At 51.4% G+C, this 18,482-nt stretch overlaps 1 protein-coding gene across 1 annotated transcript; it reads right to left on the reverse strand.

The window, feature by feature from the left end:
- Window positions 1–1,108: 1,108 nt before the first annotated feature.
- On the reverse strand, window positions 1,109–18,085 carry Gys1 (glycogen synthase 1 (muscle)). Its single transcript, XM_013027867.1, has 16 exons — window positions 17,740–18,085; window positions 16,067–16,248; window positions 13,518–13,709; window positions 13,146–13,331; window positions 12,847–12,991; window positions 11,870–11,987; window positions 11,369–11,489; window positions 9,513–9,619; window positions 8,318–8,377; window positions 8,150–8,228; window positions 6,445–6,558; window positions 5,800–5,926; window positions 3,929–4,024; window positions 3,577–3,740; window positions 2,720–2,800; window positions 1,109–2,555 (listed from the first exon to the last, which is right to left on the reverse strand). The coding sequence occupies exons 1-16, from the start codon at window positions 17,855–17,857 to the stop codon at window positions 2,232–2,234; spliced, it is 2,214 nt and encodes a 737-aa protein (XP_012883321.1). The 5' UTR covers window positions 17,858–18,085; the 3' UTR covers window positions 1,109–2,231.
- Window positions 18,086–18,482: the final 397 nt, after the last annotated feature.

Below are 18,482 nucleotides of genomic sequence, written 5' to 3' on the forward strand. Positions count from 1 at the left end.
GGGCAGGAAAGTGTTTGAGATTCATCATATGCAGCTAACCATCAGAAAGCCAGAATTGGAGTTGTGGTTTTAAGTGGTAGAGCACTCACTAGCCTTGAGCAAAAATACAAACACAAAACCTGTCAGGGATGTTTCCAGGCCCAAAGTAAGTTCTGGGGACTGAACTTTGTGGGCTTGAACCCACTTAGCTACACCATCCAATCCCTGAAATAGCCCTGCTCAAATAATTATGAGGTCTTTAAGCACTAGGCCAAGCAGACAAGACAAATAGAACCCCTTTGAGCAAAGATAGGATAAACTTTGTGGCAACTAGCTTCCATACCTGCCTGCGATTCATTCCAAAATTTGGTTATGTTGGGCTGAAGACATAAAAGCCCAAACCAGTGCAATTCCAGAGCCACCAGGGTCACAGGATGCCTGTGCTTGGGAGGGGGCTAAGTTGGGTCCATGAGTCCAGCACAGAACAAGGATGTGAAACTTGGGGCCAAATTCTCCAAACAGGAACTGAACACACCCACAGGGCCATAGAGGGCCTCGTTAGGTCCAAACTACAAAAAAACTGCTGTGTCACTTTGACCCTTCTGCCCACTTTATGGTAGGAGACAACTTTTTTGTTTGCATGTGGTCTATTACCAAGGACCTGCATTTACCTATTTAAATAACTACCCAGGGCATGTGACTGCCCTGTCAAACATCACTTAACTTTTTTTTTTTGGGGTCCGGTCATGGGGCCTGAACTCGGCCTGGGCGCTGACTCTCAGCTCTTCAGCTCAAGGCTAGCGCTCTACCACTTGAGCCACAGCGCCACTTCTGGCTTTTTTCTTTTTGTTTATGTGGTGCTGAGGAATCGAACCCAAAGCCTCAGGCATGCAAGGCAAGTGCTCTACCACTGAGCCACCTTCCCAGCCCCCATCACTTAACTTTCTGACTCTTGCAAACCCAGTCCTAAGGGATGAGACCTGCCTTCAATGACCCTGGAATCTTGCAGCAGAAATCCAAACTTTCCTGATGACAACAGATAAAAAAAGAGACCAGGGAGGAAACCAGGGTATTGGAGGAACCAGAAGTAATGCCCACCAAGTGTTCCCGTCCAACCACACTTGGCATTCTTAAATATAGATGTATTTTTTTTTCCATCTCTGGACACAACTCAAATTATACGGATCTGCCTTTCCCCCCTCCCAATAGCAAACCAAGCATTTCTTCAGAGAGCACAGCACACGAGGGGCCCCTCCCTTCCATGGAAGCTGGGGGATGGAAAAGATTTGAGGTAATTGTGGGGTTTCACCAACCCAGTAGACTCAGTTCAAGGTCAGGGGAAAGGGAACCGGCGGGTGCACAGTGGTAAGGTTCTAGATCCAACCGCAGGAAGTGAGGATCCAGTGGTTTCATGGTGGGTTGAGGGGTCAGAGGAGGGGCCAGGCAGCCACCTCTGTCCTCAGCAGGAGTCTCTGGTGGGTACAAGAAGACTCTCATGACACAAGAGAGAGCTCAGACTCAGAGTAGAATCTGGCCCAGAAAACGCCAGAAAAAATGTCTACACCGAGACTGTGTGCTCTACAGAAGGGATTGGGGTGTGCGTGTGTGACCACATGGTTTGGCCACCACCACCGCCCCCCCCCAGCTTAGATAAAATGTTGGGGAGAAGAGCAAGACTTGGGAGTCTTCCAGAAAGACTTGGACCCCCAGGAAGGCCAGCCCATGGAATCCTGAGTTCTGAGTTGAAATGGAAGACCACCTGCATTCCCTTCAGTCCCTGAAATAGTCCTAGCTCTGGAGTTAGCTGTTCCAGGAAAGGATGGTTTCCAACTCCTGGTGGTCCCCAGGCCTGAGCCCTGCATATTCTGTATGCTGTGGGGTTTGCGAGCCCCCAAAAGGCTCTAGGACCCTCCAACCTGGAAAGCAACAGGTCAGGGGTACTAAGCACTCTGGCTCCAGGCAGAATGGCAGATTCCTGGCAGGGCGACTAGGATCCAGGCCAAGCCTGGCAGGGGGGACTCCAGGGCACAGGTAATGAATGCATTCTGAAGTCCAAGAAAGGCACAGCGTTGTGGACTGTGGAGTTGGGGGGAGGGAGGGGGCTGGAGTGTATGGCAGAAGGGACTGGGCTGTGTGTGGCCCTACACAAATGTGGGTCCCCTACTCTGGATATGGAGTGGGGTTCACCGTGCATGCGCCCCTGAAGACGAAGGGATGTGGTGGGAGCAGGTGGGGAGTGCGGGGCAGAGGGCTTAGTTGCGCTCCTCGCCCAGGGAGCTGGCGGGGCTGAGGGGTTCACTGGGCGTGCTGACCAAACTGGAGGGCGCCGTGTCCACAGAGTTACTGCGCTTGCTCGCGCCCGTGGACGAGGCGCAGGAGCTGCGGCGCGGCCACTCGGGCGCGCGGATGTTCCGCCGGTCCTTGGCGGCCTCCTCCTCTTCATCATAACGCTCACCATCTTCCAGTAGCCCATCCCGAGGCTCTTCCTCATCCTCACTCTGGTGCGGGCTCGAGTGTCGTGACAGCGAGGGCGATGGAGGTACTGAGGCTGGCCGTGGGTAGCGGTACCCCTGGGTCTGCATCCCCACGGGGGGGGGGGCACAAACCACAGAACAGTGAACCTAGGTGCCTGAAATCCTGAGAGCTGTATCCAGCCCCCCCTTATGGCAGCCCGGGAGAGCCCCAAATTCCTGCCCAGCCCTTTAGCTCCTGCTCCAGCAGAGATCTCGGGTGCACTCACCGCTTCAGCCTCGTGGGGCTCATACGTGAAGTGATCAGGAAAAGCCTTGGCCAGCGCCATGTGTCGCGCAGACATGTAGTACTGAGGGGGAATGGAAGGGGGAGGAGTCAAGACTTGCCAGGCCCTGCCCCCTGCCCAATCAAAGATGGAGATCCTGGCCACACCTCCTAATGCAAATGAGCCACATCTTCCCAATCTCCCCTATTCAAATATCCATCTTCCTGGCTCCACCTCTTATGTAGATAAGTCAAGCTGTGATTGGACAATTCCCCATGCCACACCTCCCTAATAAGGACCCTTCTTCAGTCAGGTCAGGCTTTAGCCATACACTTAGGCAAATGAGATCAAACGGACCCAAGTTTTCCCTGGAGAGGGAGAGGGAGAGAGGGAAAGAGAGGGAGAGAGAGGGAGAGAGAGCGAGTGTGTGTGTGTGTGTGTGTGTGTGATGAGCTCAGGGTCAGGGCACTGCCCCTTAGTGTTTTTGCTCAAGGCTGGAGTTCTACCATTGCATCACTTCCTGCTTCTTCATGGTTAATTGGAGTTACTTTCCTGCCTGGGCTGACTTTGAACCAGGATCTTCAGAGCTCAGCCTCCACAGTAGCTAGGATTACAGGTGTGAGCCACCACCAGCTTGTTTTTGAAACAAAGTCTCCCTAATGCAGCTCAGGCTGGCCTTAAACTCTTCTTTCTCCTGCCTTGGTCCTTCTAATAGCTGGGGTTACAGAAGTGCACCATCCCTCTTGGCAGAGATGAATTTCTGAAAAGCACAAGCCACTGTTCTTTGAAGATTCTGCCACATGCCCCTGCCTCCTGAGGCTACAAAACCAGAGCTAGAGGTGGCTGAGAGAGGGTCATACCCGGCCTAGATATTTCCAATCCAAAAGGTCGGAGAGGCGCTCCGTGCGGTTCCGCTGGATGATGCGCTGTCGCCTGCTCTGCTGGCAGAAGCTGTAGAGGAAGGACGTGAGCTGCGAGCAAGAATCATCCAGGCTGCGGAAACGCCGGTCCAGGATATAGATGCCTGCAAGAGGCCAGGACCAAGGGCAGGGGTGGGGGGATCAGAAATAGGTCTGGAGAGACCTTCATCCTTCCAGACCTTCTGCACCAGGACTCTTTTATTTAGCTCCCATCCGGCAACCCAAGAGGCCACATTCCTCCTGGCTCAGGATCCTGGTGTACCAGGTCTTTGGGAAACCCCAGGGCACTGACCGTAAGCTGAGGGGTCTGCAATATGCTCTTCCATGAAGCAGCCAAAACCGGAGAGGTTGGTGGAGATGCTGGGGATCCCCATAACAGTGCACTCAGCTGTGGGAAGGCCAGAGAAAGGCCAGTTTAGCATTCATTCATTCATTCCCTGCTTTAGTATGCCTGCTTCCAAACTAGTGACAAAGCCTCAACAGTGCCACCTACTGGCCAGACAACCAACCAGTAACTGAGCTGGCACAAAACCCTGCCAGGACTTTGGCTACATACATTGTATATCACAAAGTGGAATGGAAATTTTGTCAGAAAAAGCAACTTACCTGCCTTTCCTGCTTTTTCATGGTTAATTGGGGTTACTTTCCTGCCTGGGCTGGCTTTGAACCAGGATCTTCAGATCTCAGCTTCCACAGTAGCTTACTTTTACTTAGCTCTCATAATCTTATGGTATTTTCTGTTTGTTTGTTTGCGTTTTGATGCCTGTACTGGGGCCTACGCTCAGGGCCTCATGTTATCACTTGTTTTTTGTTTTTTTTTTTTCTCAAGGCTGGTGCTCTACCACTTGAGCCACAGCGCCACTTCCAGCTTTTTCTGCTTATGTGGTGCTGAGGAATCGAACTCAGGGCCTCATGCATGCAAGGCAAGCACTCTACCACTAAGCCACCTTCCCATCTCGTGATTTTGGATAGTTAATTGGAGATAAATCTCACAGACTTTTCTGCCTGCACTGGTTTCAAACCATGGTCCACAGATCTCAGCCTCCTAAGTAGCTAGGATTACAGGCATAAGACATCCGCAGTTGGCTTTATTCTATATTTTTGGTGGTACAAGGGGTTGAACTCCAGGCCTTGTGATTACTAGATAAACACTCTACCACTAAACTACATTTTCGGCTAAGACCTAGATTTGATCCCCAGCATCCCCCTCAAAACAGAAAACAATAAAGCAGCTTGATTAAAAACAGCATGAAGAAGAGATATGTTTGTGGGTGAGAAAGATCACAGCAAAGTATTCACAAAATGAGGGAGGACTATAAGCTATTCCAACTCAGACCATGGGGCTAAAGTGTGCTACAGGGCAGGCATGATGATGCCCACCTGTAATCCCAGCTACTTGAGGGACAGAGGCAGGAGGAACACAGGTTCCAAGCTAGTTTTGGCAAAGTTAGCAAGAGCCTGTCTTTTTTTTTGGGGGGGGGGGTGGTGGTCATGGGGCTTGAACTATGGTTCTGGGCATTGTCCCTGAGCTCTTCAGCTCAAGGCAAGTGATCTACCACTTGAGCCACAGCGCCACTTTCAGTTTTCTGGTGGTTCATTGGAGATAAGTCTCACTGACTTTCTTGTATGGGCTGGCTTTGAACTGTGATCCTCAGATCTCAGCTTCCTGAGTAGATAGCATTATAGGCGTGAGCCACTGGCACCCAGCAGCAAGATCCTGTCTTAAAAACAAAACAACAACAACAAAAAGGAGCTCAGGCTATAGCTCAGGTGGTAAAGGGCTTGCTTAGCATGTACTAGGTCTGGTGTTTCATTCTAGCAGGGAAGCAAAAGAAAAACAAAACAGCCATTAAGAGGCAGGTGCAGGTGGCTCATGCCTATGAGAGTCCTAGCTACTCAGGAGGCTGAGATCTGAAAATCATGGTTCAAAGCTAGCCCAGGTAGGAAAGTCCATGAGATTCTTACCTCCAATTAAGCACCAGAAAACCCGGAAGTGGTGCTGTGGCTCAAAGTGGAAGAACATTAGCCTTGACCAAAAGAGCTTAGGCACAATACCCAGGCCCTGAGTTCAAGCCCCATGACTGATTTAAAAAAATAATAAACTATTAAAAAAAAAAAAAGAAGGAAAGGTCGAAGGGTCGACCCCCCAAATGCTCTACTTACCTGGTGTGTAACCCCAAGGTTCATAGTAGGATGGAAAAACCCCAAGGTGGCAGCCACGGACAAACTCCTCATAGTCCACAGGGAGCAGTGGGCTGGTGGAGGAGAGGAACTCAGGGTGGAAAATTACCTGGTAGTGAAAAAGCAGAGCTTACTTCGTCCAAGCACTTTATTCATTTATTTTTGGTCAGTCATGGGGCTTGAATTCTGGGCTTGGGCGCTGTCCCTGTGCTCTACAGCTCAAAGTGAGCGCTCTACCACTTGAGCCACAGCGCCACTTCCAGTTTTCTAGTGGTTTATTGGAGATATGAGTCTCACGGACTTTCCTGCCTGGGCTGGCTTTGAACCGTGGTCCTCAGATCTCAGCCTCCGGAGTAGCTAGGATTACAAGCGTGAGCCACCGGTATTGGGCCCAAGCACCTTATTGTAGCCATATCCTGAGAGACCAGAGTGGCCCGAGAGGGTGAACCACTTAACTAAAGTCAAACCACATAGGAGTGGAGTGACAAGAGAAAGATACAACTCAATTCTGTTTGACTCAGAAGCCAGAAGGCTTTCTAAATACAGGACTGCCTTTGATAGACTAGAAGGCTGGGGAGTATTGACAACCAGGTGTGACCTCCGCCCCCTGCTGGCCAGGCCCCTCACCTTCACCCTGTCAGCACTACTGTTGAAGAGGCCTATCCGGCGGATGGTGGTCAGGATGGGGTCCGAGGAGTCGTCCAGCATATTGTGGGTGCACACAGGGGGGAAAGACTGCCGCTGTAGAGGCCACAAGTGAGGTTGGGATCATCCGGGAAGGGACAGGGGACTTCCTGCTTCCCCCATGGGGCCATGCTAACCCAAGGATCCAAGAAAAGCGTAATTCCCACCAGGCTACAGAGAAGGGTACCAGGAGTTGTAAGGCCCTACTTGGCCACATCATTAAAAGTTGCCCCACCCATCATGATCCTAAAAGAATTACAATTCTCATCTATCTTTGAGGCAAAGTCCATGATGACATATCCCATGATATTTTGGGAAGTACCACTATGTTGTCCAGTACTCTTGCCTTTGGTATTAAAGGAACTCCAAAGAATCTAAATTACCCTATCAATAGAGGTAGACATTGCCCAGGGGTTCCAGGGGCTGCTGGGAATTATAGTTTTCTTATGACCCTGCCTTCCTGCCCCTCCCAGCCCAAAGAAACTACAATTCCCAGAAGTCACAATAGCAAGACAAAAACTAAAGCGACAGGAAGCCACACAGGCTGCTAGAAGGGATAGTTCAGAAACTGTGGTATCATTGCTCATTAAATACTCTTGTAACATTCAGTGGGCTAATACAGAAGCCTAAGAAACTACAGTTCCCAGAACCCTAGGTTTGCATAGATCATGAGTAAAGCCTTAGTGACTTTGAAAATGATTGTCTGGCCAAAATGGACTTCTTTGTGTACTTTAGTGACTAAATTGTCATCCTTCAGGCTCACTGACTCCAATCACAGGTACCAAATTCTCCAGATCCTCCCAAAGAATGAGGAACACCAATTCCCAGAAGCCTTTGTGGAAAGGGAAACCCAAAGAAGGCTGAAGGGGCTGCTGGGAGTTGTAGTTCTATTTTGTAGCTACCATTCTGTTTGCTAGCCCTGTAATTTGATCAACCTGAGGAATTAAGCTGTAACTTCCAAGAATATTGAGTAAGGTACAGGCAATGGGATAAGAAACTGGTTTCTGAGTTTTCAGTGCTTACCAGGGAATGCTAGGTGTGTTAGGTCACTTGGTTTCATCCCCCAAAGAGACTCAAGAAAACTACCATTCCCAGAAGTCCCTGGGAGCAGAGGCAGAGCCAGGACTGGGCAAAGCCCAAGGCAGATCTGATCATTGAAATTCTCTAAGTATGTTGACTCAATACTCCGTTGAATCTTTGTCCATCCACCAGGCTACCCAGGGGAACTACAACTCCCAGTAGACCTTGCAACTTTTTTTGTGGGGGCAGGGAGTCCAGTCGTGGGGCCTGAACTCTTGGGCCTGGGCGCTGTCCCTCAGCTCTTCAATTCAAGGCTAGCGCTCTACCACTTGAGCCACAGCGCCACTTCCGGCTTTTTTCTTTTTGCTTATGTGGTACTGAGGAATCAAACCCAGGGCCTCATGCATGCAAGGCAAGCGCTCTACCACTGAGCCACCTTCCCAGCCCCATGACCTTGCAACTTTTAAGTCACCCGAAAAAAATGATCCTGCCCCAAGATAGTTTTCTTGGGTATTAAAGTTGAAAAGCATCACTCTAGGAAAAACTCCCAGCAGTCTCTGGGGCTAGCATGGCCGGCATCTCTGAGATTGGTAACTGCCACCTCTTTGCTAAGGGATCTAAACCATACCTGTGTGGCAAAGATGGCCCTCTTCATGATAGTGAAGTCTTCTTTGTCCAGCATTTTATTCATGTCTGGGAGGCTCCCCCTGGAAGGAGGGTGGGAGCAGGTGTGTGGGAATGGGGTGCTGAGAGGAGCTAGGGTCCATCAGGGTCCAGAGCTGGGGTGGGTACTCACACCAGTAGGGATTCATAGAGCTTCCTCCCGAATTTCTCCTTCACTGTGTTGGCGGTATCCCTGGAAAGAGCATACGAGTGTCACATACAGCTGCCATTTACTGACACATTTAGCAGAGAAACTGAGGTGTGAGCAGAGTAGCCAAGGCCCTGGAAGGCTTGGTGTCCTGGTACTGTGCATCAGTGGGAAGCCAAGGACAGACAGACAGCCTTTCCTCTGGACTTGAGTGAGTCATTCACCACAGGAGAATAAAAATAGAACCAAGCTCAGGGACTTGTGGTGAGAACTCAGGAAAGCCATGAGAGAACCTGGCACAGCGCAAGCCTTCCAGAAATGTCAGCTATTATTAGGCCTGTACTGGCTGTGGAGATGGCCGTACTAAGACCCATTTGATTAAACAAGAAGATGGAGTCTGAGAAAGGACAATTTGGGCCCATAAAGGAAGCCAGGGGAGGGGGGGGTAGTTTACATCTGTAATCTTAGCTACTTAGGAGGCTGACCTGAGGATCATAGTTTGCAGCCAGCTGAGGCAGGAAAGGCCATAAGACTCTTATCTCCAATTAACCAGAAAAAAGCTCGAAGTGAAGCTGTGGCTCAAGTGGTAGAGCACCAGCCTTGAGTGTAAAAGCCCAAAGAGAGTAGGAGGCCCAGAATTCAAGCTTCAGGACCAGCACAGACATTCATACTCTCTCTCTCTCTTTCTCTCTCTCTCTCTCTCCCTCTCCCTCCCTCCCCTTTCTCATTGCCCTACAACCCCACTGCTAACAATCTTTGCATGGCTCTGGTCTCATTTTCTACCCCACTCCCCTTGGATAGGCTACTTTAGACACGGTGGGATGCTTTGTCATTCCTCAAAAATACCTCAGGACCTTTGCACTTGCTGTTACTTATGCTTGAAATTACACACACACACACACACACACACACACACACACACACACACGTGGAGAGAAACAGTCAGGGGTTTGCCAGTTGCTGGCATGAGGTTGGAGATCAGAGCTCTGGTCATGTGGTCACCTTTCTCTAGGCCATGACTCCACCTTGCCTGAGGTGGAGGTGTGCTAAGCCAATGACATCACTGGGAACGGGTGGGGTAAGGCAGTTGTGTTGCAAGGGACCACTGAGACTCTGGGAGAAACATTAAGTGCCCATTTTGGAAAGATGCCTGCAGGGGAACCAGATGTGTGCTACTGACCAAAGCTGCTTGCGCACCGCTTGACCCTTCAGGGTCTCCACGTTGAAATTGTTGGTCCGAGCTGGCATGATGAAGAAGGCCACCACTGTCTGTTCACTGCCGTTCACCTGGAACCAGGAAAAGGGGAAGGTGAGGCAAAGGTAGTGGGGGTCTCTGGACCCTTTTGCCATTCTAGGACCAGTAGGACACAGCCATCCCCCTTTCTGCCAAGGGGAATTGTGGGATCAATTGCTACCCCTCTAAATCTCTGACCTTTCTTTTCTTTCTTTGCCTCTTTGGCTGGTGTTCTACCACTTGAGTCATAACTCCAGCCTGCCCTTTTTTTTTTTTTTAGGTCAGAGACCAGGATTCAAACTGGGTTATCTGCTGCTTTTTCACACTGGCTAGCATTCTACCAACTTGAGCCAGACCTCCAACATCCAGCCTGGCTTTTTGTTGGTTATTCTATTTTTAATTTTAGGGGCTTGGGTGATAAGCCTGAGCTTTTTCACTCAAGGCTAGTGCTCTACCACTTTGGGTCCCAGCTCCAATTCTGGTTTTCAGGTGATAAAAATCTCAAGGACTTTGCTGCTGGGCCTGGCTTTGAACTGTGATCCTCAAATCTGAAGCCTCTTGAGTAGCTAGATCACAGGTGCCAGTCAGGCACACAGCTTGTTATTTTAGAGATGGAGTTTCATAAAGTTTTCTATCTAAAGTTTTCTATCTAGACTGGCTTTAAACCTCAATCCTCTGGATCTCAGCTTACTGAGTAGTTAGGATTGGTGGTGACATGAACCACCAACACCAGGCTATCATTTTTTCAAGACACAGCATCACTAAATTGCCCAAGGCTGATCTCAAACTCAAAACTCTTCTTTAAAAAAAAAAAAGTCAGGCGCTGGTAGCTCATGCCTGTAATCCTAGCTACTCAAGAGGCTGAGATCTGATGATCAAGATTCAAACAGCCCAGGCAGGAATGTCTGTGAGACTCTAATCTCTAATAAAACCCCCAGAAAAGTGGAAGTGGTGATATGGCTCAAGTGGTAGACCACTTGCCTTGAACTGAAGAGCTGAGGGACAGCGCCCAGGCCCAGAGTTTAAGCGAAAGAAAGAAAGAAGGAAGAAAGGAAGAAAAGAAAGAAAGAAAGAAAGGAAGGGGCTGGGAAGGTGGCTCAGTGGTAGAGCGCTTGCCTTGCATGCCTGAGGCCCTGGGTTCGATTCCCCAGCACCACATAAGCAAAAAGAAAAAAAGCCAGAAGTGGCGCTGTGGCTCAAGTGGTAGAGCACTAGCCTTGAGCTGAAGAGCTGAGGGACAGTGCCCAGGCCCAGAGTTCAGGCCCCACGACTGGACCCACTCCCCGCCCCCCCCCCAAAAAAAAGGAAGCAAGCAAGCAAGCAAGGCAGGCCAGTACTGGTGGCTCATGTCTGTAATCCTAGCTACTCAGGAGGCTGAGATTTGAGGATCACAGTTCTAAGCAAGCCCTAGCAGGAAAGTCCAAGAGCCTCTTATCTTCAATAAATCACAGAAAAAGCCCACAATAGTGCAGTAGCCAAAGCGGTAGAGTATTAGCCTTGAACAAAAGCTTAGGGACAGTGCCCAGGCCTAGAGTTCAAGCCCTAGAACCAGAAGAACAAAATTGAGAAGAGGATCTCCCTCTATAGCACTGGCTGGCCTCAAACTCCCAACCTTCTTGCTTTAGCTTTCTGAGAGGCTGAGTGACTGGTGTGTTGGACTACATCTGGCCTCTGCACCCCTTTCTGGGACAATACAACCTGTACCAAACCCTGGGGTTTCCTAACTTCACATCCCAAGTTCTCTTTCTCCCCAGGGCTCTTGACTGCCCTTTGCCCCTGACCACCCTTGCCCCAGGCCTCACTCTGAGCAGATAGTTGAGCCGAGCCAAGGCCTCCAGGAAGACGTCAGCCCCCTTGTTGGAGAACTCATAGCGGCCAGCAATGAAGAAATACAAGGTCTTGTCCAAGTTGAAATCAAGGTGCCTAAAGAAGCCACATGGCATGGTGAAGCCCAACACCTTCACACTCTACTGCTGTGCTCAAAACTACAAATCCCAGAAGCTACAGGGACAGTGTTTCAGACAATGCAAAGCATCATGGGGCCTCCTGGAAGTTATGGGCTCTTTTCTCCTCTGATGGAAGGCTGCTTTATCAGCCAGTCCATTGTTTCAAGAGATGAATGCCTAGGTGTCCCAGGATTCAAACACAGGAGCCTAGACCCCACTCTTCCTCCCTTAGATTCAGGAATCCAGACCCCAGCCTCCTCCCTCCAGATCCCAGTCTAGGCTCCAATCCTCCTCCCTCAGACCCAAGAGTCTGAGCTCCGCTCTTCTCTTTCAGACCTAGGTGCTTAACCCACATACCCATAAAAGTGGCCCCGCACAAACTCTTGGATCCTAGCTTTGCTCTGTGCATGGAGGTTCTGGAACTCGTGCATAGCAGAGAACTTCTTCACGTTCAGTCCATTGGGGGTCACAATGTCTGGGAGGGTGAACAAGGTCTCCTCACTCAGATGCATGTGGTAGAATGACTACATGAAAGGGAGACTCCTGGACTTCTACACTTTTGTTTCAATGGCTCTTCTGTGAGCTTGCTAGTGACTCATGTACCTGCCACCCAGATGTCTTACTTGCTTATGTTGGAAAGCAGTCAGGTCTCCCCAACTCCTGGAAAAGGCTGACCAGACAGACTTTCTTTTTTTTTTATGATTAAATATCCCCAACGTATCCCCTGCTTCTCCCAAGACATACTCTAGGCCTTCAGTCCTCCTTCAGGAACTTGATTGTTTCCTTTTCTCATAGAAATTAAAGGCTGTCGATGAAAAACCACAATTCCCATCAGCTCCTAGGGCGATGAGCTTAGACCACAGGTATTTGGGTGCCCAAGGCCTTCTGGGAGTTTGGATTTTCACCTTATGTTCACTGAAAATGGTGGGAGACTCAATTCCAACCTGATTTGTTTTTTCCTCAGCCAAGTCCAATCTATTTGCATTCCTTTCTTTTCTTTTTTTTTTTTTTTTGGTCCAGTCGTGGGGCCTGAACTCTGGGCCTGGGTGCTGTCCCTCAGCTCTTCAGCTCAAGGCCAGCGCTCTACCACTGAGCCACCTTCCTAGCCCTTGCATTCCTTTCAAAAGACCACATTAACTTTAGTATTTTACGCTTTCTAAAAGTAAAACCTAGGAAACTACAACTCCCATCAGCCTTGAGCAGCCAGGCTCTGGAATGCAAGTCTCATTTATAAGGAGGTTACCACCAAGGCCATCTGGGAGTTGTAGTTCTTTGCTGTCTAGGGTTAAACAGACTTGGTATTGGCCTTGGCATACACAGTTGCCCCCACCCACCTGGTTTCCTCTTGAGCAGGTGTTGAGCCTCGATGGCAGTGATCTGGGAGACGGTAGTGAAGACGTGAGCACAGTGGGCTGCTGCTCGCTCCATGCAGTAGCGGTGATAGATTTGCCTCTCACCTGCTTCCTTGTCCACGTTGAACTGGGCAGGAATGTGGAAGGGCAGCCAAGTTAGGAGGATGGGAGAGAAGACAGGAAGTCTAGACTCCAGGGTGCTGGGAAGGTTAAGACTGGAGTCTGACTTCTGGGAGAGTTTGGTTTCCACAGCCTCGGGCTATCCTGCCCTGGTCACTCACGTTCTCCAGGTTGTTGTAGAAGTCCACGGCTCCGGCACACAGGTACCTCCCCAGCAGTGTGGCATGAGTGGTAAAGATGGTGGCCACGGGCAGTCGCCGGGCACGGCAAAGACACAGCCCGATGCCTGCCAGCCACTCGTGGAAGTGGGCGACCACATGGGGCTTGTCTTCGCTCTGGGCCAGGAACTATGGGGCAACAGGCACGGGGTCATTGTGTCTCCAGTGTGTGCTGGGAAAGGAATCAGGAACCTGCCACGTGGACAGGGAAGCAGGGGAGAGGTGATACCACCAGCACCACAGCACCATCACCGCACACACAGGCACCAGTTCTGTGAGATGGGGGGGGGGAAGGGGTTCCCCACTGGGCCTTACCTCGCCCAGAAACCAGGTGGTAAGGAAGCCAAACAGGACAGCATCGTTGGCCTCCCGGTCGTACCAGGGCACCCCAATATTACAGGTGTCCCAGAGCTCTCCTTTCCAGCGCTCCAGGGCCCACGCAGAAGCACCCACATCCAGGAGTACCACCAGGGGGCCCCCTTCGATCAGCCAGCGCCCAAAATACACCTAGGAAGAGGGGTACAGACAAAGCTCAGAGCTGGCACTGGTCTGGGGACTCAGGACTTGAAGTCTAGTGCTCATTGCAGGATCTTAGTTTCCTGCTGCCTTATTTTTCCAACCTGGGAAATCATTTCTCCGGTCCAACGCTGCCTCATTACTGAATCAACTGTCAGACTTCTCTTTGTTGTTACTTGATTACACTGGGAACTCCATCTGTCTGTCTGTCTGTCTGTCTGGTAAAGGTCTTGTTATTCAGCCCAGCTGGCCTCAAACTCTCAATCCTCCTGCCTTAACCTCCCAAGTGCTAGGACTGACTATAAGTGTGCACCACCTTACCTGGCTAAGAAATCAGTTCCTGGCCAGGCGCCGGTGGCTCACACCCATAACCCTAGCTACTCAGGAGGCTGAGATCTGAGGACCCCGGTTCAAAGCCAGCCTGGCAGAAAAGTCCATGAGAATCTTATCTACAATAACCCACTAGAAAACCAGAAGTGGCACTGTGGCTCAAGCAGAGAGTGCTGGCCTTGAGCTGAACAGCGCAAGGACAGCGCCCAAGCCCAGAGTTCAAGCCCCATGACTGACAAATAAATAAATAAATGAATCAGTTCCTTTCTTCCCCCTCTCCTCCCAGTGTCCCTTTCACTATATAGTTATCACCTGCTCCCCCTACTCCTTTGTCTATGTTATGTGATATGATTTTTTTGTTGTTGTTTGAACTCAGGGCCTGGGTTCTGTCCCTGAGCTTCTTTTGCTCAAAGCTAGTGCTCTACCACTTGAGCCACAGCGCCACTTTGAGTTCTTTTGAGTTGTTTATTGGAGATAAGCGTCATATGGACTTTCCTACCTGGTCTGGCTTTGAACTACTATCCTCAGATCTCTGTCTCCTGAGTAGCTAGGATTATGGGCGTGCGCCAGCCTGTGGTATGATTTTTAACCCCCCCACCCCCATCCTCTTTCTATGCCTTAGGTATTCATTTTTCTGCCCAGCACCATGTTCCTAAGACTTGCTGTCTCATTTTGGTCCCTACCACATTTCTCCACTGGCCACTTTTCTCCTAAGACTACGGACTTGGTTCTGGGCTGACTGCCACAGCCCTAACCAGCTCTAGCATCCTCTACCCCAACCTAGCGTTCCCCAGCCAGAACCTCACTTAATCCTCCTCCCCCTCCCAGCTGTTGTCTGCCCTTTAGCTGGGGGGCTATTCTTAGGAGCAGCTGTCATGAGGGAGGGACGAAGCTGCTCTGGGGTCTCTTCGGGACAAAGTCCCACCTGACTGGACTCCCAGGACACCCCCCTCACCCTGAATCTGAGGCTAAGAATGAATGATATCAGCCTGTACCTTTTATCTTCAGCCTTGGGCTGCAATCAGCAGCCAGTTACCCACCCCTGTTTAAGCCTCCACCTTGAGGCCCAGACTCTCCCCTCCTGTCTTTAGTCTTGTCTCCCGGCTTTGGGCCTTCCTCTCTCCCACTCCTTTCATCAATAGTCTTTCTTTCTCCTTCTAGGTCTTTCTCTCTGCGGCATTTGGAGCCTCTGTGCTGTATCTAAAAGAGGTACATTCCATTCCTTTGACGAGTGGGCCTCCTCGCTCCAGGCTACACTGTTTATAGTAATGATGATGGGGGGAAAATGACAATAACACACCTCATAGCAGTAACTGCATGCACAAACTGTGCCACAGGATTCTGATTCTTAACTACGTCACCCCCACCCCAATAACAAACACACCAACACAGTGGACACCAAGGGTGTGTTTGTGAGCCAAGACTCACGAAGCAGCAGGCAGAGAGAGGCTGAGTTTGAACTTCAGACTCCCTGAGTCCTGATCCCATCTGCATGGCTCAATCTGGCACGATCGCTTCACATCTTGTTTGTTCTTTTCTTTTTGTGCATGTGGGGTGGGGGAAGCAAGGCTGGGATTTGAACCCAGGGCTTTGTGCTGGCTCCGTAGGTGCTCTTATCACTCAAGCCATGTCTCCAGCCCTTTTCTGCTTTAGTTATTTCTCCATTTTTTCCCCTTACTTTGGCCAGCCTGGGCTGTGATCTTCCTATCTACGGTCTTCTGTGTAACTGAGATGACACATGCCTAGTTTGTTAGTTGAGATGAGGGCTAAGTTTTTGCCTGGGCTGGCCTCAAACTGAGATCTTCCTGATCTCGACCTCTCAAGTAGCTGGGATTATAGGTATGCACTACTCTGCCAGCTCTGTGTTTCTGTGTCTGTGGATCTTGATACATTTCTTAGTCATTAACAATGGCTCATGTCATGGGAGAGAGTTGGGGGGGCACCTACATGGGTCTGCCTGGGACAGTGTCACCTGTGATTGTCCATGCCATGCTGTCCTTTGGGCTGGCCACCCTCACCTTGCAGCCTTTGCTATTCATGGAGTCCAGCGTCCTCTTCAGGGCGGAGGTCGGGGGTTCAATCAGCTCCACCTGTGTCCTCACACCCTGCTCCGTGTACGGTCCCACCAGATAGTAGTTGTCGCCCCACTCATCTCCTGTCACCTTTGCCTTCGTCTGCAGCACCGTGTAGATGCCACCCACTGCGAGACCAAGTGCATGAGGACAGGCCCCAGCCACGATTCATAGGCCAGGGACCTGGGAGGAGGGGGTGGGGGGTGGTGGTGGTGAGGGGTGCTGGGGGGCATGGGAGAAGGCCTGGGAACCCATGAATCAAAGGGGGGGTCAGGGGCTGGGAGCTGGGGAGGGAAAGAGGATGGCAGACATTGCAGATTATTGGATTCCAGGTTCTGAACTTCTCAGCTGTAGGGAGCTGGGTTTTTAATGAGCAGTCAGGATCCACCTAAATTGTTATTTCCTGCTCACCTTCCCTCCCCCACTTCCAACATCCTAATGACTCTGCCAGCCTGTTTCCTAGTTTCCTCTCACCAATTGCGGCCACGGGCCTATAGGGCCTCTGTCCTGTGGCAAAGCCCATATCATACTGAGAAACCCAGTAAAGCGAACCCTAAGATCTCAGCTCTTCTGAAGATGGAGACTGAGACAGCCCAGTTCCTCCCAGACCAGAAGCTCAGGCTCCCAGAGGCCTGGCCCACAGAAATGCAGCCCTGCCAGCCACTCCCATAGCAGGGCCCAGCCCCTGCCCAACTTAGGACTTCCCAACCTGCCCCATTCCAATCTACCCTGCACATAACAGAGGCCACAGACTCCTCTGTTCTTAGGAATTCATGGTTCGGGCTTTGAGTTCCTTCAAAATGAGCCACTTGGGCCCACAAGGCTCTTCTATACTAGAAGAGACTAAAAAGTCTCCAGTGCCCTTCAGTTTTTAACATTCAAAGGGAGCAGTTCCTCAGAAGTGCCCATCCCTACCTATGCATCCCACCCCCAACTACTCTGTCCCCCACAAGCCAGGGGAACACCCAGGGACCAAGGTCTGAAACCCTAGCCACTCCCCCAGATTTGTGGCATCAGCCCTCACCTCCCCCACCACCAGCTCCTTTCCTGTCAGGACCTAAATCTCTGGTCTGGTCGGTTGGTCTCTCTCTCTCTCTCTCTCTCTCTCTCTCTCTCTCTCTCTCTCTCTCTCTCGGCCAGTCCTGGGGCTCGAACTCAGGGCCTGGGCACTACCCCTGAGCTTCTTTTGCTCAAGGCTAGCACTATACCACTTGAGCCACAGAGCGACTTCCAGCTTTTTCTGTGTCTGTGGTGCTGAGGAATCGAACCCAGGGCTTCATGCATGCTAGGCAAGCCCTCCACCACTGAGCCACCTTCCCAGCCTCTCTGGTCTCTTGAAAGCCCCCTTCCCAGGACCTAGACATCTTTCAGCGTAGTATTCTGTTTCCCTAGGGGTACAAGGTCTGGGAACCTCCTTCCATCTTAAGTCTAGTCTCTCCCTTCCCTCCAAGGCCTAGGACATGTTCTCCAACCCCTCCTGAAGGACACAGAAGTCACAGGCGTCTTGCCCAAGACCCAAGATTCCCTCGGGTAGCTCGGTGTCCCTGCGTGTCAGAGTTCCGGACCCCCACCCCTCCCCCCTCCCGACCGTCCTCCTCCCCTCGCGGTTCCCCGCTCACCCTTGTTGGCCACCTCCCAGGCCACCTCGAAGAGCACCGTGTTCTCCAAGTCGAATTCATCCTCCCAGTCATCCAGCCCCGGCAGGGAGGACATGGACAGAGTGCGGCTTAAAGGCATGACTGGTGTGGGAAGGGGACTCCAAGGACCACAGGCGGCGACCCCAGAGATGCTCGGGGAGGGCACCGGGCGGGGTGAGCGGTCGAGTAGCGGCTGTCGGAAGCGTGCAATCCGCTCCGCTTCCGATTGCACGACCGCACCCCCGCCAGGAGCGTTCAGACCTGGGCAGGAGGCGGCCCGGGGCGTCACTGAGCGTGTCGGTGCCCCTGCAATGGAACCCGGCGGCCGCCAGGAGGCGGTGCCCGACCTCGGCCGCCGTCCATTGGTCCGCGCTCGGGGGGCGGAGTCTTCTGCGCCTTCTCATTGGTGGAGAGGATCGAGTTCGCTGGGTCCCGCACTGCCCGAGCGACGGACGCTAGCTCTAGGGGGCGGGGCTTGCGGCTGCGCCGAAAGGAACGGATTGCTTTTTAGATCTGTCAATCTTGAAGCTGGAGGCCCTAAAGTGGGGAGGGAAAAAAAGGGTGGGGCAAAGAGGAAAGGGAGCGTGGAGGACGTGTGGTTGTTGAAACAAGTGTCAAGAGTTTTGCAATCGGTCTCGGCAAACGTGGGGGCGGGGTTAGAGGGAGGAGGAGCCTGGAGGCAGGGCCTGGTGGGCGTGGCCTTGGCACTCCGCCGCGCCCCCTAG

Source organism: Dipodomys ordii, unplaced genomic scaffold (assembly GCF_000151885.1).
Source record: "Dipodomys ordii isolate 6190 unplaced genomic scaffold, Dord_2.0 Scaffold105, whole genome shotgun sequence".
Classification (NCBI taxonomy): Eukaryota; Metazoa; Chordata; class Mammalia; order Rodentia; family Heteromyidae; genus Dipodomys; species Dipodomys ordii.

What these genes read in the sequence shown, in the direction of transcription:
- Gys1 (XM_013027867.1), bottom strand. Translation starts at nt 17,857, where the DNA reads ATGCCTTTAAGCCGCACTCTGTCCATGTCCTCCCTGCCGGGGCTGGAT. An exon ending in TCTACAACAACCTGGAGAAC is followed by an intron (nt 12,992 to 13,145) that starts GTGAGTGACCAG and finishes ATTCCTGCCCAG; the next exon opens with TTCAACGTGGACAAGGAAGC. An exon ending in CTCTATGAATCCCTACTGGT is followed by an intron (nt 8,229 to 8,317) that starts GTGAGTACCCAC and finishes CCCTCCTTCCAG; the next exon opens with GGGGAGCCTCCCAGACATGA.